Raw genomic sequence first — 27,120 nt, forward strand, 5'->3', positions numbered from 1 at the left:
TGTAGAAGTTGGGAGTTAATCTTATTGTCCGGGGTAGAGCATTCCAGAGAAGTGGTGCAGCTCGGGAGAAGTCATGTATACGAGCGTGGGAGGTTCTGATAATAGAGGATGTAAGTGTTAGACAACTAGGAAGGAGGCCTGGCAGGATAGTGGAGAGGTAAGTAACAGTGTTTTTTGTTTCTTACCTCTCCCGGGCAAAGACCCCTGAGTATAATGATCGTGTTTGTGAGGCCTGCGGTGTCACTTACCGATCCCAGCCCAGCCAGGATCGGCAAGTAAATAGGGCCCGTAACGGCCTATTAAAAAAAAAACCCCCAAAAAAAAACAACGCAGCGGTAGCGGCTGTCACCGGGCCCCCTAATGTCCCGGGCCCTGGGGCAGCCGCTACCACGGTAGTTACGCCACTGCTGATGCCCCACATTGAAAAAATAGTGTTTTGGCCACGGAAGAAACACCGCAACAACAGCAACAACAAAAAAATAAAGGCTTACAGTCCCTACAAAGTGGATGGGATTCTCGCTAAACCCAAAAAATCAGCATCATAAAAATTGCATTTTCAAAAACCATTGCGTTATACCTACGGAAATGCTGGTGTTTTCTGTAATTGTATAATAGGGCCAGAAAGTCCGCAGAGCCTTTTTTAGCTGCTGTGCAAACACAGTGGGAAAAAATACCACGTTTTACAGTACCAGCAAAGTGAATGAGCGTTTAATGTCATCCACACATTGTGGGGCAAAAAAACAAGTGAAGGGGGAAAAAATAGCTGCAGAAAAGCTGCGGTGTCTTAAATTGTGGGTGTTTAATAAACATGGCATGTTCATTTTATCTGCAGAATCACAAATGTTTTTCCTATACATTTAATAGAGGAAGGAATAACGCTGCAGAAAAAAAACCAACGCGTTTTCCTACATATTGAGAGGAGACCAGCAGGGCCCCGCAAAACAAGGGGAGATACTCTGAATAGGACATGGTGCAGCAAGGTCACTACACTGGCTCTGTAGACTGTGCTTCAAACACCTACCCTCAATGATTAGAGATGAGCGAGTAGTATTCAATCAAATACATCCCCTGCATAGTTATAGGTGTAATTGGTCGATTACCAAGGGGTTAAACGCATCAAATTTTTACTGCGTTTAACCCCTTGGTAATCGACCGATTACACCTATTACTATGCAGGGGAGATATTCGATCGAATACTACTCGCTCATCTCTATCAATGATCTATCCTAAGAAAAGGAGAAAAACATCCAACCTTAGAAAACTTCTTAAAGCTAAAACCCCATGTAGTAGCGAACAACAAAATGCTGTGGGGAAAAAAACACTATTTTTCATTGTGTTTTAATGATCTTAAAGGGAAAGAGCTTGTGTTTCTGCAGCTAAAATTGACATTGGCAGCGTTTTCCCCCCCCGTAATGTGTGGGAATGGTAATCGTTCTGTATTTGTGCAACGTGGAGCCTTAGGCTCCGTTCCCACAGAGTAATGCGCCGCTCATTCTGACACGTAAACACGTGTCAGGGTGAGCGCTGTAAAACAGAATCCCATTGACTTCAATGGTTGCCGTCTTACGCAGGCTACACATTGAAATCAATGGGAGGCTTTTTAACCCATTGATTTCAATGTGTAGTGCGTGTAAGACAGCACCCAATGAAGTCAATGGGATTCTGTTTTACAGCGCTCACCCTGACACGTGTTTACGTGTCAGAATGAGCGGCGCATTATTCTGTGGGAACGGAGCCTTAGTATGAAAAGGGGGTTAAACCACCCCATGTAGTTGCGCTTCACTTTATTGTGACTTTTGTAAGATTAGCTGGAACATTCACAACATAAACTATGACATGTCATTCGGTGGTTTCACCTCTCCCAATATGTTTTAGGTGCTTTCCATGGGATGATTCATGCCGGGATATCTGCTCTTGTCAGGTGTGGACCAGGGTTGCCGACCTACCTAGTACATAACCTCTAACTTCTACAGTACAAAAAACAAGAATACACTTCCACATTTTTTTTGTCACCATAGGACTCTTATAGTGTCACTGTGTTGCATGTAACTTACAACATACAGATCGTTACCTAAAAGTTTTGGGACAACATAATATACAGCTTTCACTACATGGAAATTAATCTGAAATAGCTCTCTCTTTATGACTAGTGCAGAGATTGTGGACATACTTGGAATACTAAGAATATGGCAACAAGACAATTTTGCCCGCAACTCCCATCACCTAACCAAAAATCTCCGGTCGCCTTGTGACTCTTCATAAATGATAGTAAATTGAGTCACCTTGCAATCCCAAGAGTGCTGTGAATGCAACTTCAAGTTGAACATTGCTTGACTTTTTTTGCAAGTAGAAGTTACATAGTTAGTACAGTTGTAAAAAAAAGACACATGTCCATCAAATTCAGCTTTGGGATGGGAAGCGTCATGGCAGTCTATACATTTCGATAACCATCGATGCGATGTTGCTCTAAAAAGCCATCTAACCCTTTCCTAAAGCGGTCACCTGTGACTGTGGTGAGCACCTCCTGGGTAGGTTATTCTGTAGATTCACAGTCCTTACCTTTTTGGTTCTTGAGACTAAACTTTTTTTTTTTTTTGTCAGATGTAGTAAGTGTCCCCTAGTCTTTGTGGGGATTTTTACATGGAACAGCTTTTCCCGTATCTCTTGTAGGGGCCATTGATGTATTTATATAGATTAAATGCCTCTTCTCTAGCCTAAACAGATTTAACTCCATTATTGATCTCTCCTCATAACTGAGGTCCTCCATGCCCCTTATCAGATTTTGGCCCTCCGTTGAAACTTTTCTAACTAAGACATCCTTTCTATGTACCGGAACTGAACTGCATATTCCAGATGGGCCACACCAATGACTTATAAAGGGTTAATATTACGTCCCTGTCCTGAGAGTCCATACCCCTTTTAATACATGATAATATACTACTTTGCTTTACTGTTGAGGGCCTTATATCTGTATAGCTTCAGGCTAAGGCCCAACATAGCAGGCTGCAGGAGAGAGAGAGAAGAGAAAAACCGCTGCAGGAAAACCAAGGCCGCAACGCACTGTTATTTCATACAGCGCTTTTCACAGAAAGTCCTCAGGTTTCATTGGCGGACTTTCTGCTTCCATTAAACTTATAGAGAGGCGTTTCCGTAGGTATAATTCACACGTTGCAATTTCTATAACCACAATAGTTTGTGTTGTGACTTCAATGGGTTCCTTTTTTTCAGCGCTGAAATTCCACACCAAGTTCCTCACCATTTTCCTACATGTGAATGGACCCTAAGTCTGGCTGGGGTCAGGGACCCTCATCTATCAGAGATTTATAGCATATCTTGTGGATAACAGAAATAACCCCTTAAGGCTGAAGCCCCTTGTTGCATTTTACATTACCTGCAAAGTGGATGAGATTCTGACTCAACCCATCCACACATTGCAGAAAAAAAAAAAATCTGCAGCAGATACGCTGTCTTTGAAAATCGCATTATGTCAGTTATACCTACGGAAATGCTGGCGGTTTAATAGTGGCAGAAAGTCTGCAGCGTTTTTCTTCCTTTACTTCATGTGAAACACTCTGTAAATAGAAGCAATGCTTTTCCCGCAGCATTTTCTGGCTGCGGCCTACTATTTGGGGCCTTAGCCTGACTCGGCGTTGTGTCCATATCTATACACAGGCTTCCATTCAGTTTACAGTAACATTTCCCACCAAGATTACAGAGATTTGCAATTTTGGTTCCTTTATTCTTAGAGTATTGGACACAATAAATCTTTAACATTATTACCACACAGAGCTCAAGCCTTTTAATACATTATCGTGTTCTTGTCAGACTGACATGGCGTCATTTCCACTTGTCAAGGCATAATTCTACCAACAGAAAGAGTAAAAAAGATTGGACACAAAAATTTAAGAGATGAACATTGAACTCTGTCTCCGGCCTAGTGGAGGTAAAATGGCTCAAAATTCTCTGATGCCGGGACAGCAGTCCACTCGTGGGCTGGAGAAATCACAGAACCAGCAGCATACAGGCTCTTGTGATATATACCCAAGAAAAACATATAGTACATGTATACCACAGAAATACAAGACTGAAGGAGATAGAACGTACAAGGCCTAGTAACTGTGGGAGCCACTATCTTATTAGCGGAAAATACTCTAGGTGATAAGGATCGACCATTGTGCCAGTGCTTTACTCACAGGCACACCTGCAAAAATATATGAAACCTGGTGGGTGGAATCTGATCGAATGCAATGGGCACACATTTTCACGCCACTAGGCTCATTTACGTAAACAGTATAAGTGGCCGTGTTGCCCGTAGCATCTAATGTGCACTCAGCTTTAATTTCTTATACTGTTCTTGGAAATGGAAAGCTTAGATGGGATTGGTCAGTGTAGACAACCAGGCCAGGTTTTCTGTTCTAATAAATGGGACTCACTAGTGTTACCGTCTACAGAAGTCTTTGAGGACCTTTTACCATTTCCAGTTCATAGTATCTTTTAATAGGTGCTGCTCTCCACCGATTCCAGTGCAGTCCCCACCGTTCTTGAGTAATAAAGTGCAGTTAGTTTTGATGCCTGTTATTCTACTTAGGCTTTGGATTGTCAGGACGGCGGTGTCAGGCAGGAACAGAGAATGGTGTAACTCAGAATCATACCCCATGCTTGCTCGTGACTAACAGCGCCCACCTAACAGTACAGAGCCCAAGTAGAATATTAGGTACCAAAACATAGCACTTATTGCTCAGGAACAGTGGAGGCTAGAGAAAAGAAATCCAACTGTGCCAGAATCAGTATATCCAGAAGTTGGACTTTTTAGGGGTGGTGAAAGGTCCTAGTCTGAGGTGGAATGGCTGCCAAGCTGCTCACCTACTTCATGTACGGTGCTCCAAATGTGATGTTTGACACACTTATTGCTAGGGAAAATCTACAGCAGTAGAAATCATCTGACAGGTTCACTTTGAGGCAATGCTGCAAATGTATGCACCAGTTTAGTTTGTCTAGTAGTTTATCCTGCACCTAGTTTTCAAGATGATAGTCCCTTCCGGACACGAAGTTATGACCTTGTTTTGAGAGATAAGATACCCATTTGCATTCTTGTGTACATGATCTTTTATATATATACAGGCAAACATATAGTGGTGAAGACAACAGTATGAGGACATGCCTAAAATGCTGCACGTATAGGATTCAATGATCTTTGCAAATGGAGATCTCTGATATACATAAGGTAGATGTTATGTAATAATCCTTCTTGTACACTATATATGTAATGAGGTAATATCTAGACGGAATGGGCAAGGCTACCATTCAAGTATCCAACCCTTACAATATAATGCCAATAGATTAGCAGCAATATTATATCATATTTGTTTTTCTCTGCAAAGACTGAACTTTAAATGTAATTTTAAAACATAACTTTGTAAAAGATCTTGGGGCAAGAAAAAAACAAAAACAAAGAAAAACAACCTAATAATTAAAAACAAAACAGACACCATAAAATAATAAATAGCACCACTTGTTAATGCATGGGTTTATTTTTGAGTCCAGGTTTTGGATGCCTCTTGTAAGGTTTTTTCTTGCCTTGCTGTTGTGGTTGAGGAGGCTGTGCTGGAAAACTGCCAGGATTTTTGGGGCTCTGCTGAGGAAACTGTGGTCTATAGTCTTGCGATGGTGCACCATTGACTCCATCATAATCTCTGTGCTGAGGGTTGGGTCTATGCCGATCATGCTGGTGTGCAGTAGGTCCTCTAATGTACAAGAGAAAAGGAAGTGGTTCATAAAAATGGTAAAAAGTGGTACACAATGGGTAATAGGCAATGTAAGTATAATTTAAGGGGTAGAGGCAAAAAACAAAACAAAAAGGCTGTCCAAAAGCGGTTCCATCTCACTAGAGAGAAGTGTCCTTAGTTCAGGATCCTCATCTCTTGAACAGAGTGAAGAAGGTCCCCAGAGAGCATTGCTCACTCTAGAGGACCCATCATGTCCTGCTGTACACAGAGGTCATTGATTTTAATGGGCATTGTGCAATGCCTTAGTTCACCTTTAGTGGCGCTGCAAGAAAACAGCACACTTGCTACCGTGTTTTCACATAGTTTATGGGTGAACACCCCGGGCCCAAGCAGAGGGACATTTTGTTATCTGCAAACTGTATACGTATTAAAGAGTACCTTTCATGGCCTCTAAATTCAGCGGTGTTGTATTCCGCTAGCAAGCTGACAGTGCATTAAACTGAGCGCATTGTTTGCTTTGCTGGTATGTGTCTGGTGCCAGAAATAGCAGTGCCGTTAGTTTTGGTACCGATATCCCTGCACTGTCAGAAGAACGGGCTTTACAGCTCAACATCATTGTATGCCCTTCCATAGCTTTGTACAGTCGTGGGGCGGGGGGTCCTCACAGCCCAGAGATGCCACTGAGCTGTAAGGCTGCCCTTCTGACAGTGCAGGGATATCTGTGCTTGACATGATCAGCCGCTTTCGGCCAAGCTTTAGCCAATATGTGCACACATGGCATTTTCTCCATTAGTGTTGATGTTGGGATCCCAACATTGATCAAATGAATACATCATAGCCATCCAACATGTATGGAAGCCTAATGCCAATCTGGGATTTTATCAAGGTTGTCCGATAGGATAAACGAGCACATATAGACGTGATGTTACACACTAAGCACTTTGGAATGAGGATGCTACAGTTTACTAAAGTTACTAAATTGAGATTACCCATCTCTCCTGGGCTGCTTCTCCGGATGTGGCGGCATTGAATTGGGATTCTGTTTTTGTTTCTTTGCTTGAGGGTCATCTAGTCCGGCATTACTTTATAGATAAAACAAAAAGAAGGGTAACAGAAATTTCTACACAAATCCAGACGTCACATGACAAGTCCATTTTTAGTTTATTCTATTAAAAGTCTACTACACCAGCACCGCCCCCTTAAATGTCCAGACAAAAGATACTGACTGGTGGTGGTAACAGAAGACACCAAGATCAGAACCTACACAGGGAATTAAGCAGGAAGCAAACATGTCCACCCTCTGTGTAGTGGCCAAGCCAGGTTACTGCAGCCGAGCTGCTGGGTATATGTTTGGGTATATACAGTATGGAGGAAATGTCTTAGGTGGGTGTGGTACAATGCTGGAAAGTAAGAATGCGTTCAGAAATACAAGTGTTGGTAGTTTAGGTTTGTCAATTAACAAAATGAAGTGAACAAAGAAAAGACAAATCTAAACCTTATCAATATTTGGTGTGGCCTTTGCCCTTTGGAGTTGAAGGCCTGGAAGTGATCATACAGTCCTCATGAAGCCCTGATCTCAACATCATCCAGTCTGTCTGGGATTACGTGAAGAGACAGAAGGATTGGAGCAAGTCTACATCCACAGAAGATCTGGGCTTAGTTCTCCAAGATGGCGGGAACAACCTCCCTGCCAAGTTCCTTCAAAAACTGTCTGCAAGTACCAAGAAGAACTGATGGATGGCAAAGAGCGGTCACACCAAGTATCTGACGTGATTTACATTTTTTTCCTCATTCCATGTGCATTTTGTTAGAATACAATAATAAAAGTGTCACAAGCCTATCCTTAGGCCTCTTGGGAGCTCACATTAGCTGTTTGAAGGGGCCACAATACCTGTATAAGTGCTGTAACATCTCACGTGGTCGTTTTTATAACAATCGAGCAATGTATTTACCGCCCCGCCCTACAGAAGTGAATGAGACAAAACGATAGTTTTTACTAAAGTTACTAAATTAAGATTACCCATCTCTCCTGGGCTGCTTCTCCGGATGTGGCGGCATTGAATTGGCATTCTTTTTCGGGAGGTGTTGCTGATTCTTGGCTTGAGGATTACTTTATAGATAAAACAAAAAGAGGGTTAACAGAAATTGCTACACAAATCCAGAAGTCACATGACAAGTCTATTTTTAGTTTATTTTAATAGAAGTCTACTACACCAGCACCGCAAACCAGGATGCTAACCACTGAGCCACCGTGCCACCAAGGAGTGTAGTTTTAACCAATAAATTTCTATGTAAAAATAAAAACCCATGCTAAACTTAACAACTCAAAAAGGTAACTAGTATATTAGAAAGTTACCTAAACTGGCGGGGCGGGTGACCAGTCATATGAGGAAAACTGTGCCTGGGACCTGGCATACGATGGAAACCAGGAGCAGGTGTCCAAGGACCATGACTACAATGAAGTACAATAGAAAGATATAACAACGCGCAGTCCTTGTTACAGCAGATAATGTGTACATGATGCTACATCATGGGGTGAAATAAAATCTACAAAACAATATAGCAGGCACTGCATGGCAGCCAACCAGCGGTGTTCTGATATGACCATGTCGGATCATGTAATATCCTAAAAAAATATCTTCTACAGGGACAATGATTCACAGTTGGCACAAACATGGAAACACAGAATTGCATTCCCCATTCAAAAACAAAGGAAAAGAAAGAAAACGTGAAAAACTTACCTAGGAAATCTCTCATAAGAATGGGAAAACCCATGGCGTGGTCCATTCATTTGACCTCGGTGATGAGGAGGAAATCGTTGGTGAGGAAATCGTTGGTGTGCAAACGGTGGCCCGGAAGCCCACGGTCCCTGTCTTGGAGTTTCATTACTGTGGCTGCACAAGAAGGGGAAAAAATAAATAAATAAAGATCTCTGTTTTCAGTCCTACAATCCAAACTTTATCTTTTTTTCCTTCCAGGAGCTAAAACGTTGCCCAAGTCATGTGAGGACTCATCTGTAAGAACCATTATAAGGAGCTGGGCACCTTGGCGTCCACCACATGACACTGAAGATTCCTACTGAAGAAAGCAGAGACACGAAAAACCACGAGATTCCGACGCACAAACGACACATCAGAAAATGGTATTACAAACATTTTAATTTTTTTTTAGCAAATAATTGCTGAACTGTTAACAGGTTTTTTGCAGGTGGATTATTGAGGTGGATTCTGCCACAAAAAACATCTCCCACCTCTCCCATTTATTTCAGAGGGACTTTTTTTCCCCACTTCCTATTCATTTCAATGAGCTCTGGAAAGCAGAAACTGCTTGAATATAGATCATGATGCTTCTTTTTTCCTGTAGCGCATAATAATAATAATAATAATAATAATGATAATGATAATCATCACCTATCTGCTGCTGACTCTATTGAAATGAATGACAGTTGGAAGATGTGTTTTTGAGATGGATTCCACCTCAAACTCTACAAAAAAAACAAAAAACTTTCCTTAAGGCCAATTGTACAAGGCCATGAATTACCGGTATACCGCCCATGGTTCCGCGGCCCCTTTCATTAACTGAATAGAAGCTGCAAAATAGGACAGGAATAGGACTTGTTCTATAAATTGAGGCCCAGACTGTCGGCCCACACATGTTATTGTATAATTCATGGTCATGTGTACGTGTATAGAAATTAATGGGTCAGTGTGCTATCCTGGAAAAAGGTAGTATACGTTGGGTGAGAGAATATATACCGCTTGCTTAGCTAATATTTGTTAATTCCTACATGTCTAATGTCAGCTTTACGCTAGGTTCACACCTGCGTTCATCTGGCCGTTCTGAGCTTTCCGTCTTCTGCATGCCAGAAGTCGGAAAGCTCAGACCGGGTCCGGCCGTGAGCGTTTTAGGCTCTCCGCCGCGAAACCAGATTTTTTAAATCCGGACACAGAGTACTGCATGTCCGACTCTGTGTCCGGATTATAAAACCCGGTTTCGCGGCAGAGAGCATAAAACGCTCACCGCCGCTCACGGCCGGACATCTCTCTCACCCATTCAAATGAATGGGTGAGAGACTCCTGCAGGTTTCCGTCTCCTGCTCTGTTTTAGGCAGGAAACGGAAACCTGAAGTACGGAGTGCCGGCACAGATGTGAACGAGCCCTTAGCAGTTTGGTCTTGGGGATAGAGACATTACAGAATATGGCTGCTAGTCTGACCGGCTGAACAAGCTGCAGCTCCTGCTATATCTGTAACCCACGGATGTACGGGCTGAATTACACTATGTATGCCTGAACAGCACTATCTTTACTTATATTTTGGAGTTATCGATAGTTTGTCTATGAGGGGGAGGGCTTATGTATATGTAGTCCTTTAACAATATATTCTCAGTACCTAGCAATCAGATAGCCAGGTCTGAGTGTCTGGACTTTATCCTTGCCCTACCTCCTATGGATGTATGAATAGTGAGGTCTTATACAATTTAGGAGGCCTCCTCTCGAGTTTTAATAGGGACTTGGTTCTTTTATTGGAGTTAATAAAAGTTACGTTTTAGGGTTATTATTTTTCTTTTTCGGGGGTACCCTTTTTGATAAATTACTATCCTGGAAAAACCCAGATAGCACACTGCTCTCGGCCACAGTTGTCTGCAAGAGGCCTACGGTCCCCTTCAGACTGGCTGTAATGCACCTGTATTTCACAGTTTTTATTATGGCAGCGAATCTCATCCCAGCCTGCACTATATACTATGAAGATCAACTAGCACCTACAAATGCATTCTACAAAACAATGAATTTTATTTTACCTATGAAAGATAAAAATCAGGTTTTTGTTGATGGCACTAGACACTATCATGTGCTGCAGTCTACCATTATTTGAGCCAAGTACCTTAAGAACATCTTAAGCATTTATTGATGTTGAATTGTTCAAAGGGGTTCTCCAGGCTAAATAACTGATGGCCTATCCTTAGAATAGGTCATCAACTAAACCTCAGCAAGGGTCTGACCCGTGGCCCCCAGCTGATCAGCTGTTTGAAGGGGTCTCAGCATACAGGTGGGTGCTACAGCCTCTTCAGCACTCACCACCACAACATGGTACATTTGTACAGAGGCCATGCTTGGTACCGCAGATCAGCCCATTCACTTGAGGGTTTGACATGATCAGCTTTAGCCAGTATACGAGCACACAGCATTTTCTCCGTTAGTGTTGATGTTGGGATCCCAACATTGATCAAATGAATGCATCACAGCCATCCGCCATCTAACATGAATGGCAGCCTAATGCCAATCTGGGATTTTATCAAGGTTGTCCCACAGTTTACTAAAGTTCCTAAATGAAGCTTACTCATATCTCCAGGGCTGCTCCTTTGGATGTGGTGGCATTGAATTGGCATTCCTTATTGGCAAGTATTCTTGTGTCTCAACTTGAGGTTCATCTAATCCAGCATTACTTCATAGACAAAAAAAAAAAAAGAAAAAAAAAAAAGAGATGGTTAATAGAAATTGCTACACAAATCCAGACGTCACACGACAAGTCCATTTTATTTTTTCTTTATTTTAATAGCAGTCTACTACACCAGCAACGCACCTTTAAATGCCCAGACAAAAGATACTGACTGGTGGTGGTTTAACACCCAGCACTCCCACCTACCGCCTGCTAACAGCAGATACCAATATCAGAACATACGCAGGGAATGAAGCAGGAAGCAAACATGTCCGCCCTCTGTGTAGTGGCCAAGCCAGGTTACTGCAGCCGAGCTGCTGGGTATATGTTCGGATATATACAGTATGGAGGAAACGTCTTAGGCAGGTGTGGAATAATGTATAAGTGTTGGTAGTTTAGTTTTGTCAATTAACAAAATGAAGTGTCTGAAGAAAGGAGAAATCTAACCCCATCAATATTTGGTGTGACTGCCCTTTGGAGGAGGAGCCTTGGAAGTGATGATACGGCCCCCGCAGAGCCCTGATCTCAACATCATCCAGTCCGTCTGGGATTACATGAAGAGACAGAAGGATTGGAGCAAGTCTACATCCACAGAAGATCTGGGCTTAGTTCTCCAAGATGGCAGGAACAACCTCCCTGCCGAGTTCCTTTAAAAACTGTTCACGAGTGTACGGAGAAGAACTGATGGATGGTAAAGGTCACACCAGATATTGATGGGATTTACATTTATCTTGTCCCCGTACCATTTGCATAAACTATTAAACACTTCCATTTTTGAAAGCCTGCTTCCACACATGCTTAAAACTTGCGCACAACAATGTGTATCTGACTCTTTAGATCCATTGAGGAAGTTGACCTGGGTGAAAGGCGCCCTAATATTGGATGCTGCATGGACCCCAGTGCCAATATTGGCGTTTTACTGCTACTTCTATTCACCACTGTATTTTCTGAAGTGTTACAAGCCTATCCTCACTAAGGACACTTGGAGCTCCCATTAGCTATTTGAAGGGGTCACAACACTTGTGCAAGTGCTGTAACATGTTCATGGTTTACATCGCACGTGCTCTGTTTCATAGCAGTCATGAAATGTATTTACAGCCTCACCCCACAGAAATGAATGGGACAAAACTATAACGCCACCACATGGCCACTATGAAATAGACAGTGTTCAACGTAAACAGTGAAGAGGTCACAGCAGCTGGGGTCCCCCCCCACTGATCTCTTATTGATTACGTATACGGAGGATAGATCTTTGATAAATATTAGTTGGACCTTCCTTAAAAAGTATAGAGAATGTAACATCACTGGATTCTATATAGGAAATAAGTAGTCTAGCGGACTCTAGTGGTAGAAATCCAACAGTACAATGTGTTATGGAGGGCACTACTGAAAATAATAGTGTATATTGGCAAATATATTATGCATATTGAACCCTAGACAACAAGCAGAACAAAGTTTTGCCCTGTCGGGAACACCCAGCAATCCATTTTAATCTGTGCAGAAAGGGGCTGTCCAGGATTCAAGTTTTTATGGTCTATCCTAAAGACAGGTCATAAATAGCTGGAGGGTCCGACAGGCGCTGCCCTGCACCAATTAGCCGTAGGGATTATTTCTGGTGTGGCGTTCATACTATAAACAAAATGGGTCTGCCAGCAGTTGACCCTGTGCCTTGTATATTGGTATACTGCAGCTCAACCCCCTTTTGACTTCAATGTAATCTGAGCTGCAATACTGGCACCTAGCCACCGTACAGGGATAGGAGCCATCTATTTCTGACCCCATCATTTGTACAGTATAGAGTTTCAAGTGGCCCCGTATAGCGGATCCACGTGGGGCCACCGTTTCAGGAATCCTAAATCCTGGACAAGCCCCTTCAACTCAATATTCCCTAATATAGTATATTATAAGGAATACCCACAATCCTTATATTGTAGATACTTACCTTCTAGTCTGGCCTGTCAAAAGGTCATCTAGGTAATTACTTCTTTCTATGCAGTGTCCACGGCTGTTGTTGAATCCTGTAAAAGACGAAGCGCTACGTTCCTTACACAATACAAAAGACGTGGTAAACTAGAGTGCTTTCATGTTGTATCGGAAGGTATCCAGGATGAAATGGGAGACCTAAAGACGCTGCTAATACAATAGGACAGGAAGCTAGACAGCCATCCTCTCTGCAAACCGATGACTGCTTCAGGACTACAGGCCGGAAACCCGGTTTACCTCATCCACTATTTTCAGGGATCTATTAGGCTGAGTTCACACAGAGTTTTTTGGTCAGGAATCCAGCTCAAGATCAGCCTCCCAATAGAACTCTATTGCAAGGCTTTTCTTGGAGGCCGATTCCAACAAACTCTGCCTTAGGTAGATTTCTGCAATACTACTCAGTGAGGCTAAGGAAAGCTTAAGAACCCTTCAATTTTAAAGACATCTGTACTAAGGATAGTATAAGAGCATCTTCACACTGGTGCATGGGTTAAGGGTCCATTCGCACGTTTAAGATTGGATAAGGATTAGGTGTCAATTTCACACCTAAAAATTCTGATGAAATCATAGACACATGCTGCAGATAAAAATGCAGGGTGTGCACAGTGGGAAAATACGCATAAGCATACTGCATCAGGATTCCACATAGGAAACCTGCAAATGAACAAACCTGACATGTGTGAACACACCCTACTTGTGGATGAAGGACCATATGGGAAGTTGCCTATTTTGGAGAGGGTGCAACTGCTTGCAATGGACAACTGCTCCACTTTTCCCCAGTACTTGTCCTGTGTAGGTTTTCACATGATCCTGTAAGTGTTGTTTCACTTATAGAAGTTATATGAAAATAGCATTCCTCGCTGTTTTTGGATAGTGATTTATCCTTGGTAGCATGTGAAAACAGACTCTAAGGGCCAGTTCACACGGAGTTAACGGGTGCGCATTCTGCCACGTATACACATGTCAGAATGTGAGCGCCCAAAACAGAATCCCATTTGTTTCAATGGGTCGTTACGGGCGTATAACGCGCATAATTTTGTGTGCCAGAATGCGAGAGCGTTAACTCCATGTGAACTGGCCCTTAGACAGGGCCAGGCCATTCATCTAATCACACAGTCACAGACTTAGTGTGGCATATAAATAGGGGGAGTGGCAAGTAAAAAGGGGAGTGTTCTAAAATAATCCTTCATTAATTGTAATGGAGGTGACATACTCAATTAATTGTGATTTTGGTTTAGGTTATAATCACCAAGCTGTACTCTCATCAGGAATACTTTTCTAGCCCACTCCCCCCATTAGGCAATTGCTATATCTGTACATAGCAGAAATAAACAGTAAATACACCCCATGCCCCCTTTATCTACAATGCTGGCTGCTGAGAGATACATTCAAAGGAATTATGGCATCTGTGTGTAGCTGCAGTAACTATAATCCTGCCCAGAGACTGTTAGGTTGGGTTCAGACAGAGTTTTTTGGACCGGATTTTGAGGCGGAATCTGTGTCAAAATTCGGCTCAAAAACCCGGCTCCCATTGAATTCAATGGGTTCCTTTTTCCGTGAGCGGTTTGTTCCTGCTTGCGGAAAAAAGAAGCGACATGCTCTTTCTTCAGGCAGATTCCGTGGTTGATTCAGCCGCAGATATCCGCCTTGCAAAACTCCCTCCGGATTAGGCCCATTCATTCCTAAATCTAATATCCCAGCTCAGTAAAGTGTGCACATATTCTCCACTCACTTTCTATAGCTTCAGAGGGATCCATGCTCTGCACATCAATCAAATACCTAAGATAGAAGGGAAAATAACACACTGGACAGTAAGACATAAAGCTTCATTTCATCAACAACTTCAAGATTTACTTTTGCATACAGAGAAGAAAAGTAGACATGGGGAAAAATTCAAAGACTGGCATGTAAGTCGGTCTTGTGGTCCATGTGCCAGCAAATTTATGATAAATTAGGCGCTTGCCTCAGACATACTTGCGCCCATGTGCAAATATACAGCAGCCAAGGAACTGCCATAGAGTCTAGTGGCATTTGTGCCACTTTTGCGGCATAAGGGCCCGTTCCCACGGAGTAATGCTGCGCTCATTCTGGCACGTAAATACGTGTCAGAGTGAGCGCTGCAAAACAGAATTCCATTTACTTCAATGGTTTCCATTTAACGCGCGTAACACATTGAAGTCAATGGGATTCTGTTTTGAAGCGCTTACTCTGACACGTGTTTACATCGTTTGCATTGTTACTCTGTGGGAACGGGCCCTAAAGGTTCATGAATACGACACAGACAGGGCACAAAGGTGAAAACAAGCTGAAAAGCTGACCAAAGCCAAAGGGGCACTGCTTTCAGCACTTTTGCCTCCTTATTCTAGCAACTTGTGAGATTCTCCATACCCAAACATGAATAGGAACAGAGCTGGTTCCGGCCATATACGGCTTCCAGTGGCCAAAACAGCTGATCAGTGTGGGGTTGGCTATCCAACTTTGACAAGTCCTGCACTATCTTACTTCTTAGGAAGCACAGCCATGTACGTTGCATAGTGGCTGTGCTTGGTATTGCAACTCGGACTCATGCACCAGAATGGGAAAAAGTTGTGGACAGGCCATGAGAGCGATGAACATGACATCACAGGCCTGTGAAACAAAACAGCTGATCGGCAGGTGGGTTCTAGTCTCCCAACCAATCTTTTATCAATGACTTATCCCCAGAGTAAGTCCATAGTTACATTCCAGAAAATCCCTGCAGTTATAGGACGAATTTAGGCGATCTAGAATCAGACCGTGCATTTATTTAATTTATTGTGTGTTTGTAATAAAGCCGCTTGCAGGATCAGACTAGAGGGTCCTCTACTCATGAATACAGTGAACTTGTGTCGCTAGCAATAGAATAGTTTAAGCAAATGGTCTACTAACCTGCAAATTAAATATCCAGTCCTATTCAATCCATGAGTACAATGTACACCAACAAGTTTATCTGTGAAGGGGGAAAAAGTCGGATTATATTAGCCATTCATAGTAGGAACTCTTAAGCACATACAGTGACCTATATTCTAAAGTGGGGTTTGTTTTGTGATGCTTACATTACATTAAATGGGATTTTCTACTCCAAATGCGTTTTTAATATGCCTGACCTGTCCACAGGATCATCAGTATATGATCTGCAGGGTATTAACATCTGAGAGCCCAAGCAGATCTGCTGTTCCAGCAGCTGCAGATGAGGTCTGATCCTATTCAAGTAATAGGAGCAAAACTGCAGCTCTGTCCTGTATTGCGGTGGCCCCAGGGTATTGCAGCTCCTATTACGTGGAGAGGAGCAGACTCTATCTGCTTCCTTTTCACTACTGCAACTTCCAGAATCTGGCTGAGCTGTGAAGGGTGTGGGTGTCGGGCCCAAACAGGTCATATACTGATGACCTATTCTGTGGATAGGTCATCAGAATGAAAAAATGCATTTGGGGCCTGAAAACTCCTTTGATATCAGATTGTTAGGTTCTGACTCCTGGCACCCCCAGTGATCAGCTGAATAGAGCAACTACAGCACAGTGCTGTACTTCACTATACAGTGTCCTAGAATAGGGTTGCAGCTCCCTCCTATTCCCTAAAACTGGAAAGGCTTGCTGTACCATCCCAGGCCAATGTACAGTGGAAATTGTGCTGCCATTTCCAGTACGGCAGTGGCCCCTTCAATCAGCTGACCAGTGGCCTTGTTAGGAGTCAGAACCCCATTGATCTAATAATGATGAAGCCTAGAGATTATGTAATCAATACAAAAGGGTCTCAAAAACCCCTTTAATGGAACTAAGATGACACTGCCTTATCTGGAGGCTGCAATACTAAACCAAGTGCCAGGCATCTACACAGGAGACCACTTACTATTCTCAGAGTTCTGACTTAGATATTGCTTCACCGTGCTCTTAAATTTTTTGATGACTTCATCACTAGGCACTGCTTTTCCCATTGTGAATATCTTCAAGTGTTTTATGTTTCGGGGAAGCTCCTAAAGAAAATGAAGATAATAAAATGAAGAATCTGTTACTATAACATACCCCTCTACAGTATGTGTGTGAATATAGGGTTTTTTTTTTTTTGCTCATAAACAATACATATTTTACGGCACTTACGTTTTTCATATTTTTTGATGTATTAACATCAGATTGAGGGGATTCCCGGCACCTGACTGAAGCAGCCGGGGCACTGGGATAAGAACTGTGTCCATAGCGCCATATGCTGTACAGTGACTGTGTTTAAAGGGGTATTCTCATGTACATAGATTTTTTTTTTTAATTTGTAGATAATTAAAAGTTGAACATTTTGGCAAATATAAGTAATTACACATTTTGCAGAGTTTTAAAGATTTTCTCTAAATATCTTGTGGTCGCAGTCTTGTTGTCTTGATCAGATGCCCGTGGATACGACCACTAATGCAGAACCTCTCTAAGGTCAGAAAATCAGCCATGATTTCCTTATTGTGGCCGGGATATCTTCTGATACTTGTAGTGTCCCTGCCTGATACTCCGGCTACAATAAGAAAATCATAGCTGGTTCCTGACAAGACCCAGACCATAGAAAGTTTCTGCATTAGTGGTCATAGCCATTGGCAACCGATCAAGATAACAGACTGTCACCATTAAGAATGTTAGAGAAAATCTTTAAAACTCTGCAGAATTTTTAATTATTTATATTTGCAAAAAAGTTTAACTTTTAATTACCGTATTTTTTGGACTATAAGACGCACTTCCCCCCCCCCCCCCAAATTTGGGGGGAAAAGAAGAGTGCGTCTTATAGTCCGAATGTGGCCGCCCGGCATCTGCTGTAATAGAGAGGCGGATGCCGGCGAGGGATAGACGCCGGGGCCTGAGACATCGCTGCGCTCCTCTGCCCTGCATGAAGCCAGCAGCGGGAGGAGCGATGCTGCTATTCCGCTCCTCCGTCCCCCCCGCCGGGAATATCAGCATCGCTCCTGCCGCTGCTGGCTTCATGCAGGGCAGAGGATCGTAGCGATGTCTCAGGCCCCGGCGTCTATCCCTCGCCGGCATCCACCTCTCTAGTACAGCGGATGCCGGGTCTGTATTGGCGGCCCCACCAGCCCCATACCTGTAAAGTTGCAGGCCGGCTCCTGCGCGGCGATATCGCAGGAGCCGACCTGTTCGGGTGACAGCCGGGAGCCTAATGAAGGCTCCCAGGCCTGTCACTGCTATATTACTATTGCGGCTAGTCTACGACCAGCCGTAATAGTAATATACAGACTGTCCCATAGACGGCAATACAGTTGTATTGCCGTCTATGGGACTTGCAATCAAATGACCGCAGGTTCAAGCCCCCCAGGGGGGAATAAAATTGTAAAAAAAAAAAAAAAAAAAAAAAAAAAAAGCTTTAAAAATATATAATAAAAAAATGAAATAAGTAAAAGTTCTAAATCACCTCCTTTCCCTAGAATATATATAGCAGTAGAAAATGCCCGGTCTACTAATACTTTTCCTGTACGGTGAACGTCAATATCACAATTGCTAAACCGCCGGGTTTTTTTTTCAATAAAAGGTGATCTAAGCAATAGATATTCCCCAAAATGGTATAACTAAAAAGTACATCTGGCCCCGCAAAAAAACAAAAAAAACACTCTATGCGTCCCCGTACAGCTGCAGGGTCACCTGTCAATATGGCCTTGCAGCTGTTGCAAAACTACAACTCCCATATATTAAATATTTTACCATTTTTTGCTTCAAATTTTTTTCCCCTTATTTTCCTCCTCTAAAACCTAGGTGCGTCTTAGGCTCCATTCACACAGAGTAACGCCAGGCGTCATTTGTGTGTCTTTTACGGCCGTCATAAAACGTTTACATAGAGTTCTATAGGAAAAGACGTCCGTAATTTACGGCCGTCATTGTAATGACAGCCGTAAATGACGGCCGTAAATTACAGACGTCTTTTCCTATAGAACTCTATGTAAACGTTTTATGACGGCCGTAAAAGACACACAAATTACACACAAATGACGCCTGGCGTTACTCTGTGTGAATAGAGCCTTATAGTCCAGTGCGTCTTATAGTCCGAAAAATATCTATAGATATGATTATGTACATGGGAATACCCCTTTAATACAGGAGCTCAATACCATTCATGTCAATAAGAGCATCTTAAAGCTACTCCTGGGTTGTGTTAGGCCGGGTTCACACAGAATATTCTGGCTCGTCATTTGGTACGTAGATGCCGCGGGAGGATTTGCGGGCCGTATACGCTCCCATTGTTTTCAATGAGAGCCGGTACCGTACAGGCGGCGCTATTCTGCGGCCGCCGCAAAATCACAGCTGCAAAATAGCGCCGCGTGTACGGTACTGGCTCTCATTGAAAACAATGGGAGCGTATACGGCCCGCAAATCCTCCCGCGGCGTCTACGTACCAAATGACAAGCCAGAATACTCCGTGTGAACCCGGCCTTACAGTTTAAAGCTCTTGTCAAAAGTGAGACGACTCCCCTGACTGGATGGCAGGGGATTGTCTGGAGGCTGAATAAAGATAAAGCCCCCAGCATTCACTTTACATTAGTATGCTCTGTAATATATCGCTGGAGTTGAGCTTCAATATATCACCCTGTTGAACTGCACCCCAAAAGGCACATAATACTAGGAGCCTCTAACAGAGTTTGAGAAGCTACGGCCTTATTAAACACAGCATCACTATAAGCAGTGAGGTGACTGTAGATTTCTCCCAGCCGGTTCAGTATGTGGGCAGGAAAAATCTATAGCGAACGATATGCACCTAGTTTGTGACTGTCTGCTGGCCTCTGAGTGACAGATAGAAATAGCTAGATCAATTTTTGGGCAGATTGAGGGATCAAAATAATAAAAAACTGACACATTTCGCACGGGGCCAAGAGTGGTTCCCTGGCATACTATAGAATTACCGATGGTGAATAGTAGCGCTCGGTGCACGTTAAATCCACAATCAATCCGAGTTCTTCATTTTGTTTCTCCACTTCCATCACAAGATCGCTCGGGGTGAATCGCTGCCAAGGTGACAGTCTGTTGTTATACATCTAAAAGTGAAGAGCAGGGCACATTCAGCTACATGTAGTACTATCGGCATGTAGGAATTCACTGTTCTAGGCACAAAGCTTACACTTGCTAGTGGGACCTTAAAAGCAATAAAACGTGTTCCTGTGATACGTCGTCCAATTGGAATGTATTGTGTCCACCTGCAAGAGAAGAACAATGATAAGAGTTCTAATTCACATCGATAGAAGAAGGATTGACCCCGAGAATCACAAGAATCCCATAAAAGGAGTCTTCCCCCTTATTATAATGTACTGGATTAAGTCTGTAGGCTAGTAAATGACCCCGTATTCTAACAGTATATAGGCAGTTCCTACCCATAATGCCCAGGCAACAGGAAACAGCCAGTCAGCTGTATGTAATTCAATGGACGCTGGGCTGTCTGGTCATACTAGGTACCAACCTTTATGGTGTCACGTATTTTTTTTAACCCTTAGTCTCTCCCTTTAATGTCACAATATGACATTTAAGGGGTTAAAAAGCTGAGCCCACCATTAAGTCGGATCTGTGCGGTGTGCAAGTGGCTGCAGCTGTGAGTTACACAGGTCGGGTAAAAATAGAAAATGTGCAGGGGTGCCGATAGTAGGAATTCCTGCCCATCTACAATTTTCTTTTTTATAAAAGTGGATAAACCCTTTAAGGCTAAGGCCCCACTGGCCTTAAGCGCTGCAGGAACAACCGCGGCGTGAACGCATTGCAGTTCTTCCTGCAGCGCTTTGAACAGAAAGTTCATGGAGTTTTCCTCCGCAGACTTTCTGTTACAATTATATCTATGGGAAAGCCGCTGGCATTTCTGTAGATATAATTGACATGCTGCGATTTTCAAAACCGTGACGGTTTTGGAAATTGTAGCGTGGCCGCGCTGCGATTTTTCAGGAAAGTGGGGATGGGATTCATGCGAATCCCATCCACTTTGCAAGTACTGTAAAACTCTGCGGGCAAACTGCAGCGTTTCCGGCCTGATGGTTCTATCCAGCGACGTGAACCCTGCTGTGTGTGGACATTGGTGCTCAGGTCTGTATATGATCACCAATATTGTTAGGGCTAGTTCACATGGGCGGTGGATTTTGGCACCGAGAGTGAAGCGGGGAGCCGCGTCACTCTCTGGTCAAAACCCGCCTGTCACGGCTTCCCGCTCCGGAGTCAGCTCAAATGAATGGGCCAACTCCAGAGGTTGCTGCCGCCAGGCGGACACTGCGGCTCATTGAGGCGCGGAATCCACCTGAAGATATTACAGCTCGCTTCTTTTTTCAACATGCCGCTAGCGGAAAAACGAACGCTAGTGGTCTCCATAGACCACCATTGTATGGAGGCGGATTTTGAGGAGAAATCTGCGGTCAAAATCTGTCTCCTTGCCCCCGTGTGAACTAGCCCTTAAAGGAGCTTTTAAAGACAGGGCTGTTTGTACACTTCACAGAGTAGAGATTGGAAGGGGCTCAATCCCTGTAAATTGAGAGCAGCCCGATCTATAGTCACGGCACTTCTGAGACAGGAGTCAGAATCAGTCAGACAAGGAGTGCCGGGGAAGCTGATGGCATAGTGATATTCAATGTAATGTGTGTGAGATCCAGGCAGTATGCCCATGAGACAGCAGCATCTCCTCAACAGGCTGAAGCAAGCTGACTGCATTAGTGACCTATGATGCTGTGAATTCTGATCCAACTATCAATATACTTCTATAATGCTGTGAGTACAGGACGGCAGACGTGCGGCCAGGCTAGAACTCACTGCCTTGTAGAGCACTGTATAACAAGGATTTTAGTTCAGCCAAGCTGTGGCCAGTCTGGGAAATGCAGCCGTCACATAGGCCATACAACCATACCCACCAGTTCCCTGGTGTCTGTTTGGTCTCTTGCCATTGTCCTCAATGTCCTGCACTTCATGTGACCACTGTGATCAATCAGTGGCCTCATCAATCATTGGAAAGGAACGTTTGCAAGTGAAACCTCTGGTCTCACTGGCAGCGGACAACAAAACGTCAATGGAGAGGTGATTTTTTTTTTTTTATATTTCCCTCAGCCTCTACAGGGGATGGTCATATTCCTGGACCAACATATCTATTTCCCATTAAAATCTACTACAGCCAACACAAAAGTGGAGTGTGAATCCATCTCTCGAACTCAGCAGCTAGCTATACAGCGCCTTGGTCTCATATTATTTATTTTACTAAAGTGTATTTTGCCAATATATTCCGCATTGTTTTACAGACAGTCACTGTCCCATTAGGCTCACAATCTAAAATCCATTCAGAATGTGTTTGGAGTGGGAGGAAACTATAGTACCTGGAAAAAACCTATATGCATAAAAAAAGCGGTTACCAAACGAAACCTGACGACCCCATAGACTATAATGGGGTCCGTGTGGTTTCCGCACAAAAAATGCGGAGAGAAAAGTGTTGCTTGCAGGACTTTTCTCTCCACATATTTCATGCGGATAGGGGAACGGAATGGCCCAAACGCAGATGTGAACGGGGCCTGAAGATAACGTTGTACAGCCCTTGTCCACCATTTCTGTTGCAAATATATAGAGATTAGATTATATCCAGCACCATCCCTTTCTACAGGGGAACAAAGTCTATAAACATACTATATTATGCTGCATTTATACACTGAGTGGCCAAAAGTTATGGGAAGGTACCAGATGCGCCATTAATAGCGGGTCGCCTCTCCGCGAGCCCTAATAACTGCAGCAAGACGACGAGGCATGGACTCCACGAGGTGTTGGAAGAGTTCTGTGTAGGTGCTGAGTCCATGGAGCGGACACTGGTATCCACAGCAGCCCATAAATGCTCTATGGGGTTGAGGTCGGGTGAGTGGGCAGGCCAATTAAGGGTCGTGAGGTCACTGGTGTGTTCATTAAACCAGTCTCATGCCACCAACAAGCGATGACATGTTGCATTGTCCTGTTGGTACACAGCATCCCCATCAGGGAACTCCAACACCAGAAAGGGGTGCAGATGGTCTGCCATAAGTTGCACGTATCGAGCACCGGTCATTGATCCCTGTACCCAGACAATGGGGCCCAATTGCGACCATGTTTACACAGCCCAGACCATGACGGAGCCACCTCCCGCCTGGACAGGGTCCCTGTTGGCATGCAGGATCCATGGCTTCATGGGGGCATATGCCACATTTTCATATGCCCATCGGCTCTATACAACTGGAACCATGATTCATCAGACCATGCTACATGCCGCCACTGTTCCAAGGTCCAATGACGAAGGTCGCAGGCCCATGCCAGTCTTGAAGCTCTGTGTTGCGGCGTTAGCAAAGGGATACGGGTGTCGATGGTTGAAGCCTATTCGATGCAGTTCTCGGCGTACAGTCCTAGTGGAAATGGGGTCCCAACACCCCACATTCAAATCGGCAGCGATTTGACCCACAGTAGAACGTCAAGAGCCCTGTACGACTCTGCAGAGGTGACGTAACGTCCGTTCATCGAACGCTCGTGGTCAACTGGTGCGCTCCACCAGAGACACTGTTGACCTCAGAAATCTAACTTCCTGGTTAATCTCCAAAATGCTATGCCCCATGCGTCTTGCACCGATCATTCCACGTTCAAAGTCACTTAACTGGTGACGTGCTGCCATGTTCATGAGACACCTGTCTGCATCAGACTGCTCAGATATCCTGGCGACACTAGCACCATAGGCCGCATTGTGTCACACTGTTTGAGTGTCACATCCGACACAATCGGCACTGGGACACGCCTTCCTGTGACTTTTGGCCACTGAGTATAAAAGTATAAAAGTACGGTTTTCAAGAAAATAATATAAAAAGCTTCTCAGCAATGGATATACAAAGAATGGAGCAGGAAGCAGGCAGCTCCATTCTCTGTGTAATGGTTAAACTAAGTCACTACAGCTCAAGTCCCATTCAAGTGAACAGGAGCCGATCTGTAGTAACCTGGTCTCATCTGTCAGAGGATCAGAGCAACGCACTACAAATTGACAGATACAAGAGAAAGACTGTTTGTTTGTATCCATCATCACCATCAGGTGGGATCTACTGTTCTGAGCCCCTGACAAATAAGAACAATAGACTAAGGCCAGCCTACTGTGACTTAAAAGCCTTAGGCTCGGTGCAAACGACCATGGCGTGCGTCAGTGTGCTATCCATGTATTTCCCGGACAGCACACTGACCCATTCTTTTCTATAGGCCCATACACACGACCGTGATTTTCACAGTCCTGTGTGTGGGCGGGCTGACAGTGCGGGCCGCATCAGATAGAACAGGCCCATGCTTCCACGGCTCATATTCATTTTATGAAGGGAAGCTCGGACGCAGGGCCTGTGAGGCACACAGGGACATCCCCTTGTGCAGCCCATGCTTTTAAATCACAGCAGGCCGGTTGCAGCATGGTCGTCTGCAACTGGCCTAACCCTTCGTTCACATCTGTGTTCAGTATTCCGTTCAGGGAGTCCACATGGGGACCCCCAAACGGAATACCAAACGCAACTGCAAGCGGTGTGCAGTAAAAGCAGACGGATCCCATAGACTATAATGGGGTCCGTGTGCTTGCCGCGCGCTGCCCGCACGAAACATGCGGACATGCAGGCAGCGGGGGACCAAGAAAATAAAAATGCATTACAAGTATCCTCATGTTTCTCTAGATAAAGGAGTAAGTAAGGATCTTCAAACTGTGCTAGATCTGAGAAGATTTGGATTACCTGCATCCCCCTCTCTGTTCCTGCCCTGGACCACCAATATACACAGAGCAGAGTTCGGCTGCTTTGGTCTCATCGATGTCACCTGATGTTGCCACTCTGTATACAACCCAAGTGGTGACAGTGAAGGATAGCCCAGGACAGGAATGGAGGGGAGGATGCAGGTAAGCGTACATGCATTTTTACTTTATGACCCTCTCCTCCGGCCTGCGTCTTGCATTTAACTTTTTGATCCTAGACAACTCCTTTGGGATGAGGCCCTTATGTTGCAGAAAATGCTGCTTTTTTTGTTGCAGATTTTGCTGTGTTTTTATGACCCAAAGCCAAGTGTGAATACAGTAGAACGTAGAAGTATAAGAACATAAGAACTTTCCATATATTTCCCAATCCTCTTGTAATCATTCTTGGCTTTGGCTCAAGAAAACACAGCAAAATCTGCAATAAAAAAAAATCTGCAAAGTTTCCGCAATGTGGGTCCTCAGCCTAAATAGGTTGTTCAGGCAAAGTGGGCCGGGAGAGGTTTTTTTTTTTTTTTCTTAAAAAAAAAAAATATATATATATATCATACTCTCGTGTGCGTCACATGTTTTTCTTTGAGGCCGCTGATTGACCACAGTGGTTACATGCGGTGGAGACTTCCACTGTACAATGGACCAGAAGGACTGGATCGCTATAAACAGCTGTCGATACTTTTTACTCACCTGTCCCGGCCGCCCTCTGCTGCCTACACTGACGTCACAACGCTGAAGAACGCCGGGATGCTACGTACAGTGTCCCAGCCTTCTTCAGCGTTGGCAACAGCGCACCCTAGAGGCGGCAGTGTACAGGAGTGTGGACAGGTGAGTAAAAAAGTATCAGCCACTACTCTGTGTGGGGAGAAAACAGGGGGTCATATACTGTATGTGAGGGGGGTATAAAAGGTGTCAAACTGTGTGAGGGTCATAAATAAGGGAATCATATGCTTAGTGTGTGGCGGGAAAAAAAAAAAAGTGTTTGATATACTGTTGGGACAGAAAATTGGGTCACCATATGAGGGCTAAAAAAGTAGGTCGTATACCATGTGACGGCCCAGAAAAATGGCTTCATATACCGTGTGAAGGGCCAGAAATACATATAACTATATCAAAATATAACTTTTTTTAAAAATTTACTATAGCTACAAATATCACAAAATTCTGAATATTTCTAGATGTGACACGCCACCCGAGTTAACCCTTAAGTACTATCATGGTGCCTACCATACACATATCATTACTAGAGATGAGCGAGTACTGTTCGGATCAACGCTCCATAGAAATGAATGGATGCACCTGGTACTTCCGCTTTGACGGCGGCGGCTGCTTAACCCCCCGCGTGCCGGCTACGTCCATTCATTTCTATGCAAGCGTGCTGTTCGGATCGGCTGATCCCAACAGTACTCGCTCATCTCTAATCATTACAATAGACACCATAATAGTACGGGAGAGTTAAAGGGATTCTATCATTAAAATTCAATTTTTTTCTCCCTAACACGTACGAATAGCCTTAAGAAAGGCTCTTCTTCTGTCTTCTCCGCGCTGCCGTTCCGTAGATATCCCAATTCTCGTCGGCATGCAAACGAGTACGAGAGAACTCATTTGCAGATAGAAGAAAACTGGGATATCTAAGCAACGGCGGCGTGGAGAAGACATCTAAAGGTAGGAGAAGAATAGACTTTCCTAAGGTTATTCCTACGTGTTATGGAGAAAAAAAATTGAATTTTAATGATTGAATTCCTTTAAGCTAGGGTTTTTTGTTTTTTTTTTACAATTTTTGACACATGGAGTTTAGACGGTCATCCTGACAACTATCACCCACTGCACTATCAGGAACAGAACAGCCCAGCTCTTACCACGCACATCCCTATAGCTATGGAGCCATCATGGCTCATCTCCACCCCATGATGGAGCCACCCATCAGCCCAGAGTCTCCCCGTGCCACCCCGGCCATGCAGCCTGCTCTCACCGGTCAGGTAAGGTGTTATTCTTGTTCTTCATGGCTCCGGATTGAAGATGGATATGACGGACCACAGGAATCCGGAGAAACGAAACTCGAAACTTTAGCAGCCAGATGACTATCATGCAGACCACGCCATGTCCGTAGCCACGTCACAGGATGCGCGCAGGGTGATGACGAAAGCGCGCCGACTGGAAAGGCGCCATGTTTGTTTTGGGCAAGAGAAAAAGGTCAGTGCATGTCTTTCGTGATCACGTGATCGTGTGGCTTAGCGCCGCCTAGCGCTGTAG

The 27,120-nt window shown here is 44.0% G+C and overlaps 1 protein-coding gene across 2 annotated transcripts; it reads right to left on the bottom strand.

The window, feature by feature from the left end:
- Positions 1-3,718: 3,718 nt before the first annotated feature.
- DUSP11 (dual specificity phosphatase 11) lies at positions 3,719-26,981 on the bottom strand. Of its 2 annotated transcripts, XM_075273040.1 has the most exons (13): positions 26,840-26,981; positions 20,257-20,332; positions 20,042-20,173; positions 17,014-17,137; positions 16,054-16,114; positions 14,879-14,925; positions 13,106-13,181; positions 11,065-11,169; positions 8,468-8,620; positions 8,083-8,178; positions 7,747-7,836; positions 6,716-6,808; positions 3,719-5,744 (listed from the first exon to the last, which is right to left on the bottom strand). In XM_075273040.1, the coding sequence occupies exons 1-13, from the start codon at positions 26,953-26,955 to the stop codon at positions 5,516-5,518; spliced, it is 1,398 nt and encodes a 465-aa protein (XP_075129141.1). In that variant the 5' UTR covers positions 26,956-26,981; the 3' UTR covers positions 3,719-5,515. The 2 variants fall into 2 exon arrangements, with proteins under 2 accessions (XP_075129141.1, XP_075129142.1); XM_075273041.1 differs by lacking the exon at positions 8,083-8,178.
- Between the last annotated feature and the right edge of the window lie 139 nt (positions 26,982-27,120).

This window comes from Leptodactylus fuscus, chromosome 5 (genome assembly GCF_031893055.1).
Source record: "Leptodactylus fuscus isolate aLepFus1 chromosome 5, aLepFus1.hap2, whole genome shotgun sequence".
Taxonomy (NCBI): Eukaryota; Metazoa; Chordata; class Amphibia; order Anura; family Leptodactylidae; genus Leptodactylus; species Leptodactylus fuscus.

Excerpts from the sequence above, each read along its gene's own strand:
- DUSP11 (XM_075273040.1), bottom strand. The coding sequence starts at position 26,955 with ATGATAGTCATCTGGCTGCTAAAGTTTCGAGTTTCGTTTCTCCGGATT. Across the intron at positions 20,174-20,256 it reads TTAAGGTCCCACTAGCAAGT|ATGTATAACAACAGACTGTC; the intron begins GTAAGCTTTGTG and ends CTTCACTTTTAG. Across the intron at positions 5,745-6,715 it reads AAGCAGCCCAGGAGAGATGG|AGGACCTACTGCACACCAGC; the intron begins GTAATCTCAATT and ends CTTGTACATTAG.